This window comes from Mixophyes fleayi, chromosome 5, assembly GCF_038048845.1.
Source record: "Mixophyes fleayi isolate aMixFle1 chromosome 5, aMixFle1.hap1, whole genome shotgun sequence".
Lineage (NCBI taxonomy): Eukaryota > Metazoa > Chordata > Amphibia > Anura > Limnodynastidae > Mixophyes > Mixophyes fleayi.
In genome coordinates this window covers 168,595,732-168,606,115 of record NC_134406.1, presented here as the reverse complement: position 1 = coordinate 168,606,115, position 10,384 = coordinate 168,595,732, and the positions used below count along the sequence as shown (strand labels likewise).

At 37.1% G+C, this 10,384-nt stretch overlaps 1 protein-coding gene across 2 annotated transcripts in view; it reads right to left on the bottom strand.

The window, feature by feature from the left end:
- Nucleotides 1-10,384, bottom strand: part of RIPK1 (receptor interacting serine/threonine kinase 1) — a 44,762-nt gene that overhangs the window by 4,477 nt on the left and 29,901 nt on the right. For both annotated transcript variants that reach the window (XM_075212991.1, XM_075212992.1), the window contains 5 exons: nucleotides 10,220-10,296; nucleotides 8,342-8,432; nucleotides 3,227-3,850; nucleotides 2,051-2,098; nucleotides 1,123-1,269 (listed from right to left, as the gene is read on the bottom strand). In XM_075212991.1, the coding sequence (XP_075069092.1) occupies nucleotides 1,123-1,269; nucleotides 2,051-2,098; nucleotides 3,227-3,850; nucleotides 8,342-8,432; nucleotides 10,220-10,296 (987 nt within the window). The remainder of the gene's footprint in view (nucleotides 1-1,122; nucleotides 1,270-2,050; nucleotides 2,099-3,226; nucleotides 3,851-8,341; nucleotides 8,433-10,219; nucleotides 10,297-10,384) is intronic.

The following is a 10,384-nucleotide window of genomic DNA, read 5'->3' as shown; positions in this document are numbered from 1 at the left end:
TGGGAATACTTCAGTTATTAGAGATAAGTGTATCAGCCTCAGTCCAATAGTAAACAGTGTGTGTAATTTGCTTACAGATGTTTGTATAATTTAACTACAGTAGTTTCCCTTTCCCTAAAAAAAAAAAGACCTGGATTTAGAGATAATCAGACTAAGATTTTATTTCAAGCAGAGGCAGTTAAAGTATAATAACCTTTTACCTCACTCACTGTAGTCAGATAATGAACATATAAATATATAGGGGGGGCCTGATTTATTAAGGAAAGTAAAGAAAAAGAAAAAAAAAAGAGTAATTTTGCACCTTGGCAAAACTATGTTGCGTTGGAGGGGGAGGCAAATTTAAAATGGGATGTCAGATTTATAGTTGGGGTATGGCATGTCCTAGATCAACTTTAAATGTCAGTGTACAAATAAAGCTATCAAGTATTTGTGTGTTACATGAAAAAAACAGACAGTATTTAACTTATGTGCAAAATAATAAATTAATTTGCACTCCTTGCACTGTAACATGGTTTTGTCCAGGAGAAAACTTACTCATTTTTTTTTGCCATACTTTCCTTAATGACTCAGGCCCATAGTGTCCAGAGTGTGTACATTCAGAGACTTTTGTGTCAGTCATTTATGAAATGTTAAATTTTATCATTCAACAACAACATTTTGCAATTTTAAAAGAACAAAGTGAGATTTAAATGATAAGGTTAATAATTTCTTTGGAAATGAATTAGACGAAAGGCTATCTAATGTGGCAACAATACTGAAAGTGGAAACCCTCTTAATTTACTGTAGTTTTTTCATTAATTAAAGACATATTGGTCAGCATCATTAAATTATAAAAATTGCACAAGAATATTCAATACACCAATTATACTGGACACTTCAGCACTGCAACGGTTAAACACCTCATCTGTCAATACGTGTACCAATTACTATATATTCTGTATATATATTGAAAGTGTTAATTTATGGGATGTACTGTATGATATTCGCCACCCTATTTTTTGCCAATATACATAAACTGACATTGCTGCCATTGCTTTTTTAATGTTCTAAACTACTTCTCCATCTACCATAATTAAAAATTAAAATGTCCACGGATTGCTATTGCAAAACCCTAAAACTCACCAAACGTTTTAAGTTGATACTGTAAGTAGTTTGGACTCTGTGTGACTTGATTGTCCTGTCTAACTGTTTCCGCTTCAACTGTCATAACATTATTGTTTCCAATCTGTATTGCTTTGCTGTTTGATATGGTCAAATTGACAGATGATTCTAAATAAATGACAAAAGCAAAGAGCATGGTCAGCAGTCATGTCTGCTAAATAAAGAAACGGCAAATGTTATAAAGCAGTCAGCATAGTTTTCATACTACATTACTACACATGTATCTGTTGTTTTGAAAATACGTGTCAATGTAAATGCTACTATGCTCTAGTAACACAACCTGTGACAAAGATGGACCTGTGGTAGGAAAATCATAACCTTTATATAAACTTAACTATTAAAGGCACTGTAAATTGAAAACTGTTCTTTGTATTATTACGCCTAGTACAGAGGAGAGCATATGCTACACCTAGTACATTGTGTCCCTTTGTCTTCTTTTTAACTTATATCGAACCTTTTGACCTGTCATGTCTTCAATTAGATCAATTCCTCCAATGATAAATAACTGGGCAAGTTTTTGTATTGTGAAGTAATTATCACACATGTATAATATTAACTGGATGGTTTTTGGGAAAGGATAAGGTGATTATAGGACAGAGACAAACACAATCACTCCCTGGACAAGCAAAACTCTACAAGAATACTTAGTACTATCTTGTATAGATGGTAGAAATATTTCTGCATGGATATCATTTACATTTATTATTATACTTTAGTATCCTACATTTTACTGTTATCTTTTACTATTAAAGAGTTGGCATATCTTTAAAAATAAAGATTGCTCATGTTACTGCAGTTGTGGAGTAAGAAATGGCATCAATGAAAACCATGTGTTACAAATACATTTATGCACATATGTCTGGCATGAATCAAGAATGATTGATTTTACCTGGAAAGCATTGTTGTGGATATCCAAAGTTTCCTTTAAGCAGCACTCCTATAAAAAAAAGAAAGAAAAACAGAAAATAAGCAAATGCTTTTATACATGGGAGAGATAGAAAAAAAAAAAGATTATAACAAATGTATGTACTTAACACATTATATCAACAGTGTCCTGCGTGTACCAGCAATGAGCTACTCTTACACTTTACATAACACGCAGCATGACATACTAGTAATGGCCAAAGAGATTCCTAGTCACTGTGGTGACTGGTGTTTATCCAGCCCTGCTCCAGGCATATATAATATACAACAGATACTTGAAAAAGCAGAGGAACGCTTACCACGTTTAACAATAGAAGTGTTCTGTGTACAATGCTCAATTTCTCAGCCCAGAAACATTTCTAGGTGGGAGAGTAAGAAGCATTGGCAGGTTACGGCACTGGGTGACACCTGTGTGGAGTCTGTAGGTTCTTCCTATGTTTGTATATGTTTCCTCTGGTTGCTACAATACCTTCCCTGATGGAAACGCACACTAGCTTCTGCTTATATTAACCCTAGTGCAGTGATGGCTAACCTGTGACACTCCAGGTGTTGTGAAACTACAAGCCCCAGCATGCTCTGCCAGCTATCAGCTAGTTATCTACTGGCAAAGCATGCTGGGGCTTGTAGTTTCACAACACCTGGTGTGTCACAGGTTAGCCATCACTGCCCTAGTGTATGTTTGTGTGCTTGTAATAGGAAAATTACAAGGAAAGGGATGGATGTACTTGAATACATTGATGTAAATCAATAACATTGTGGAATCTGTTAGAGCTGCATAAATATATAATACAATAACATTGTAATAGTAGTTTTTTGGGATAATTAGTATAAACAGGCAGAATTTTAGAAAAGAAGCAGAATGGTAGAAAAGAAGCCAACGGCCAAGGTAAATATGACTAATTTATAATGATTAATGGTGGAATATCAGCAACACTTTAAATTCTGTAGTATTTGTGTACATACAAAACACATACTAGATAAAGTATCTAAGCACCCAAGAATAAAAAACAAATTTAGTGTATCTATTAAGTCAACTATGCAACCCACTCCTATTCAGAAATGTCCATGTCCTAAACTAGCAATGGAAAAACAAAGGATATATATGTCAACAGCTTTGGAAGAAGTACATAGCCACACTCACCCCCTTGGCGCCCTGCATCACCAGTAAACGAATAGTTTGGATTTTGTGGATAAAGACTTGGCATTGATTCAGCAACTGGTACTTTGGTGGAATTATATACCTCAAAACTGGGCGGCTGCTGCCAAGTTCCATTGTCATAATGATGTGGCACAAATGGAGGCATTGTTGCATGTGTGTCCCATGGCGAAGGTGGTAGATTGAACATGCTTGTGTGTTCATTAGTCTGAGGGTAATCTACCTGTCCGGCACCTGATACATAAATACCTGGGCCATGTATGACATTATCATATGTGTAACCGGATGCCACATCAGCTGGATGTACAATATTGGGAACAGTCCTGTTACTAAAATTCACAGCATTAGATGGAGTACTGGCAAATGGATTGTTAAACACTTTCCTGCTTCTCATTTCACTTTGTTGCTGAGGATTAGAAAGGTTTGTCCCATTGTCTATACGACTGCCACTCTGATGATAATTCATCTCATCTTGCAGTTTTCTTTCCAATACTTCATCATGTATTTCATGTTCATGTTCCACTGGCTCATTTGTAGAAGCACCAAACAAACTCTCATTCACATTTCCGTGTGTCAAACCTAGGGAGCTGTGCAGAGAATGTGGATGATCTATATAAAGGACACAAACAATAAATAAGAAGCAATATACTTGTGGCCTAGTGGTTAGCACTTCTGCCTCACAGCACTGGGGTCATAAGTTCGATTCCCGACCATGGCTTTACCTGTGTGGAGTTTGTATGTTCTCCCTGTGTTTGCGCGGGTTTCCTCCAGGTACTCTGGTTTCCTCCCACACTCCAAAAACATACTGGTAGGTTAATTGGCTGCTATCAAAATTGACCCTAGTCTCTCTTGCTCTCTGTTTGTCTCTCACTCTGTCTGTCTGTGTGTATGTTAGGGAATTTAGACTGTAAGCTTCAATGGGGCAGGGACTGATGTGAGTGAGTTCTCTGTACAGCGCTGCAGAATTAGTGGTGCTATATAAATAAATGATGATGATGATGAATATACAGCTGGTACCATTTATAATATGAGATCAACTGAGTGCAACATTTATTCAGCTTTGTTTTTGTTTCAAAATATTGCCTTATGTTCTCTTAGCAGTTGTCTATCAAGCCTATTTAAGGGTGAGGCTCACAAGCCAGCCCTTGCTAGATGTAATGCTGGGTACACACTACAGAGAATTACTGCAGATGCGATTTTTGTAATGATTTTAAAAACGATTGAAAGTCCCGATGAGCATTTGTGTCACAACCCTGTTTGTACCACTTGTGTATGCCTATAATGAGTATGACCTCGGTGATTGTTGAGGTGCTTTGGCAGCAGCTTCATTGACCAAACTTGATAAAGTTTCAAGTGAATGGAAAACAATGAAAGACCTTTTCGTGAGAAGGCTGAACTTACAAAAAGCTCTGAGAAGTGGGTCAGTGACAAATTGAAAGATGCATGTTTTTCAAGGAGCTCTTGATCATGAAGCCTTGCATAGTGCTATGTCTATATATCTATATATCTATATTCCAGGTGAGGCGGCACTCAAGGATTTCAAAGATTCAATTTAGAAATCCTTGAGTGCTGCCTCACCTGGAATCTATTTATTGTACTGTCCATGCAAGTGCAGTACTGAGGAAGGCATTAGGGTACTGTACACATGTTATTTATGAGTGCTAAGCACTTGGATGCTATATATATATATCTAATATATAAATGCTTAGTGGCGTCTGTGTGTGTGTGAAAAAAAACAACCCAAGTTGCAGCGCCACCTGCTGGGCAGAGTTATACACTGACCTACTAAATTCTTAGTGTGTGTGGGGAACAAAATTCAAAAAGGGCTGAAATTTGGTAGGGCTCAAACTCATTTTCGTGAGGTAATTTTACCTCATGAACACACATGTGTAGAGGCGTGCATTAGTGTGTGTGTGTGTGTGTGTGTGGAAAAAACTATTTTCTCAGAAAGGGCTCATCCAATTGACCTGAAATTTGGTATACTGACATTATTTGAAAAAAAAATTAGAATAGTCAAGTCAGTTAACTTCCATCATCCCCCCTTCCCCCCCGTGGGAGGGGTAGTAAAGGCTAAATTTACGAGTTGAGGGGTCAAACTCATTTTCGTGAGGTAATTTTACCTCATGAACACACATTAAAAAGGGCGCTTGCGTCGGGAAGTAACGATCTTCCCCTGAGGAGGCCTGGGCTATGGCCCAAATGCATGACAAGAACCTTTTTAAGACCTTAAGTATCTTGATTTGACTAGAATGCATGAGTATCATGCACGGGTTAACTTGTATATATATATATATATATATATATATATATACACACATAGATAGATACTCTTTTTCTTATGATCTGATTGATGCTGCAAGAGTGAGGAGGACAGCGGCAAAATGACTATGGAAGTATGTGATTGTTCATATACTATTTGTTTTTTGTGTATCTCTAGTTGATATGTGCACTTTGTGCTTAGATGAATTTATGTAAGTTCCTGGAAATGCATATGTTATAGGAATATGCCTGTTTTCAAATCTGTGTTGACATGAGTGTGAAAGACACACCTACAACTTTGTATAGCCTGTATTTTATTATAAAATGATGTATGTGTTAGGTTTTGGGAATGCCCTCTGATGAAGTCCTTGGGCTAGATTTACTAAGCTGCGAGTTTGAAAAAGTTGTTGCCTATAGTAACCAATCAGATTCTAGCTTTCATTTATTTAGTACTTTCTACAAAATGACAGCTAGAATCTGATTGGGTGCTATAGGCAACATCCCCACTTTTTCAAACCCGTAGCTTAGTAAATCTAGCCTTACGTGTTGAAACATATAAGGGGCATGGCTTAACACAACTCAAGATCTGCAGAATTTTCTATGGTATCCTATGTTGTCTAGTTGTGATTAGCAGTAAAAAGAAGCATTTCTGGAATTCTTTCCATTGAACTTTATGTTGATATGTGTTGATTTTATCCTTTTTTTGGTACACACATTTATTGTGAAATCTTTTGAGCTGCTTATTGAATTATTGTTTTTAATACACTATGAAGCACCCTCTTTGTGTTACTTTTACAGGAGTACATATATTTCAAAAAGTGCATTTTTTTATGGCTCACAGCGACATTGCTGCAACCTAGAGGAAATAGAGCATGAATAGAAACCAGGAAAATAAAATAGTAACTCCATTGATTGTGAAGTCACTCATGTAATTGACCATGAACCAAATATAATTTCAAGCAACTGCAACAAAGCTGAATAACTGGCATCCAATCAAAATTAATTTTTCACATGACCATAACATCTTTCTGTCTACTGTGACAAAAACACTGGAGTAGTATTTATCAGCAGGTATGTTTGCCCCAGGTTTCTAACCTTCATTTTTAAAAACCACAGGGAAATTGTTTTGTGGGGAAGAAGCTTGCTAAAGAGTGTGTTCAGCTTTAGGGAAGAGCTGGTAAGGGTCCCTACAATATAAATGGAGAGAGAAGGGTGGGCTCCATTTATAAGGCCCAGTCCAGGTCTTCTGATTTTCCAGTTTGACAGCAGACTGATTAATGGTTGCACTTGGCAGGTGTGTTTAAAAGGACTCAGCATGGTCAGTCTGAGTCTCTGCTGTGCCTTGAGAAAGGGACTGCAGAGGCTCTATAAGAGAGACAACCTAATATCTATTGTGAGTAAACTATATGTGTTAGAACTTCTGTTCCAACACATACAGTGTTCCAAAGTGTTTATTTTTAAGTCTTCTTTATTTTTTCTACTTAATAAAACTGACTGAGGCCAGATTTACCAAAACCTTGGACTTGTGTGACTTCTTGGCTGCTGAGCACTACCATCTATCCCAGGAGATAACACCTGTTCTCCTAAACCAGTTACACTACATATATAAGTAATAACAGAACTAAGCTAGGCATCAACAGTTGCATTACTATTCAAAAAGGAAAAATAAATCCCTGTATTAAAATAACGAAGGTAACAGCACTGTAGCAACTGAAAAGTTAATTTGTAGACATTACTGATATCACATATATAATTAAGTCGATTAGTAATATTAGCATAAAAAAGACAAACAACGCTGCTGAGCATGAATGTACAGAGCTAATGCTTACTAATAATCAACAGAACAGCCTAAATCCATGCTTCGGTATAGCCTTAAATAATATTGAGGGACATCAAATCAATTATTACTAACTGATCTTTTATGCTAGTGGTCTTTCTGGCTGTCATGAAAGATCGTTCACCTACTATTTTAGATACATCTCTATCCAACTCCAAAATATGCCAAGACCTTTGCAGCACTTATTTAAACTAGAATTATAAGGGAATAGTAGAGCTAAAGGTGGTTATTTATTTTTTGTGGGAGGTGATAAAATGGTGTGCACTGAAAATAAAAGTAATTGGCCTATCATTGCGAGGTGGTAGGTTGTTAATTTTCACCCTGCAGGTGGGTGTGCTTTATATTATGTACTTACTTTAATGACAAAAGCCTAATGAAGGATTCATTGTCTTTGGATCTGAATGTTGAATTCTAAATACTGATAATTTTTACAGTTTGTTTAAAAACAGAATGCTTTTACAAACCGTAGACTCTATAGATGTTAAGTCACATTAGTGACATGTGCAGTAGTGAACGGTCTGCTGATAGTACTCAAACAATAGCAATAGCTTTCCAACAGTATGCTGGTGACTGTAGGATGATAACAACGCGTTTCATCCACTGTTGTGTGGACTTTCTCAAGCCTCTTTGAGAAAGTCAACACACTGTATCTCTAGTTTTTAAATGAACCTTTCTCTAGTTTCTAAATTAATCTTTCAGTAGTATTCAAACACTGGCCCTCAAAATCTCAGCAGGTCATGGCTACTCTGGTCAGTGCTAAGGTTAAGTTTTATTAATTCACTGATGAGATAACTTGGAAATTACTGAAATACATAATGTAGAGAAAGAGCATACTGCTCATATGCTATTAAATTGACCTTAGTGTGTGTGTGTGTATTAGGAAATTTAGACTTTAAGCTCCAATGGGGCAGGGACTGATGTGAGTGAGCTCTCTGTTCAGTACTGCGGAATTAGTGGTGCTATATAAATAGCTGATGATGATATTAGGTAAAGTCACTACTTACCTCTTGATGGCATACTGGGAGATTCTGCATCACAATCTATCTGCAAAGATGCCATTCTCTCAATAAATAGTTCCGGTTTTGGGAACAAACTCTGAAATTGGCAAAGGAACTAAAGTGAAAGGTTGCAATATATTATATAGTTAATGCACAAGTTATTTGTATTACAACCCAGATCATTAAGGGTTACATTTAATAAGAGCAGATATAAAGGAAGGGTTGGTCTTATAGAGAGCTTATTAGTCACACAACAGACTATATGATCGAGATGTGTACGCCAGGTGTTATAAGTTTGTCACCCCATGACTGCATAGAAACAATATAGAGAAAGCGAAGAGATGTGCGCTGACAGTGTTAGTAGTAAATGTGAAAATTGTATTACTGTATTTGTTATTTTTGTTTAGTAATCTGCACTGAAAAGGTATGGTATACAAATAGTATACAAATTTAGAAATTCTGATAAGGGGTGGATTTATATTACAGCTTAGGATACACAGCAAAAGCACAACCCACAAGAGAAAGTAGTTATACTGTGTATCAGTGTATACCAGTGAAGGAGAGATGTCATATTTCATTAACATAATTAATTAATTATTTATTTAATTACCATAACTTAATGACAACAAGATTTTCCTTTACTGCCACCATCTTGTTGAATGGAGCAGTGTCTTCTGAAAGCTTTTGGAATTTTGGACCCACTATGACTAGGGTTCTTGGTGTGGTTTTCAAACACAAAGACTCTCTTTTGATATCACAAGAACGGCTACTTAACATACTCTAGGACACGCCAAAATTAAGTTTTTCAGATATTTTTAAAAGATGATAGTTTCTTGCAAGTGGTTACATTATTTATTATGCATCTACTGGATACAATGTTGCAGCAATGGAAATGATTTTACGATGATCACCATTACTGAAGAATCATTATAAGTCTATACTGTGCTTTCTTATACATATTGCAAGGTCTGAAACATTTTGTTTATGGTGTAAAATGTTTAAGACAATATGATGATTCTATTTAGATTGTTGCATTTACTTTGTAAGTGCTTGGCTATTGGATAGTTTATACCATGGTTCCCAGCCTTTTCATATTGAGATACACCAGATACACATTCATAACACACCACTGTCAAAATGTTGTAATATAATAAAACCTGGTTTATGGAAATTAACAAAAAAATAGTAAAACAAACAAGGTGAATCCTAGTTCATAAATTTTAATTCTGAAAAATAAGTAACATATGATCCCTGTTCAATTTCTTTTAAGGTTTATTAGCCATCGCCCATATTTTCTTGTGACACATACAGCTTGACTTTGGAACTGGCACTCGGAAGGAAGCCAATAGTCTATACTCTATGCCATCTTTCTTCTGTTTACTTATCTACAATCTTTAACAGCTTACAATAATGTGTATTCCTTACCTAAGCAGGGCCGGATTAACCATAGGGCTAACTGGGCTACAGCCCAGGGGCCTATGGCATCCAGGGGGCCCTTGAAAGTGCTCAGCAGCAGTATTGATCGGTCGAGGGCGGGGGCACCCCCGGCGCGATCAGTGCTGCTGAGCACTTTCCCTGCAGTCCTTCTCCGGCGCGCTGTAGTCTCCTTACTGAGGAGATCTCGTGAGTCTCACTCTCACGAGATCTCCTCAGTAAAGAGAGTACAGCGCGCCAGAGAAGGAGGTAAGTGCCGGGGGGTAAGACGCGCGGGCAGCTCCGATCACGGGGGGAGGGGGGGGCGCAATCAGCTCCGATCATGGGGGGGGGGCATCACGGGGGAATGGAGGCCCCCTTAGCCCAGGGGCCTCCATTCCCTTAATCCGGCCCTGTACATAAGTAATGGCAGGAGCTCATTATAAAAAATCCAACATATAGAGTTATTACCTTCATTGCAGCCAGGTCTGAATCAACGCACTTCTCATAAATCTCAGTATATACTGGCCTAAATGTGTTTTCACAATCTGAAACACAATTAACATAAAAGACATTTAAAATGTTGTATACAGGAGAATGCTTATCCTTCATACAAAACTATCCTGCATCTGTAAA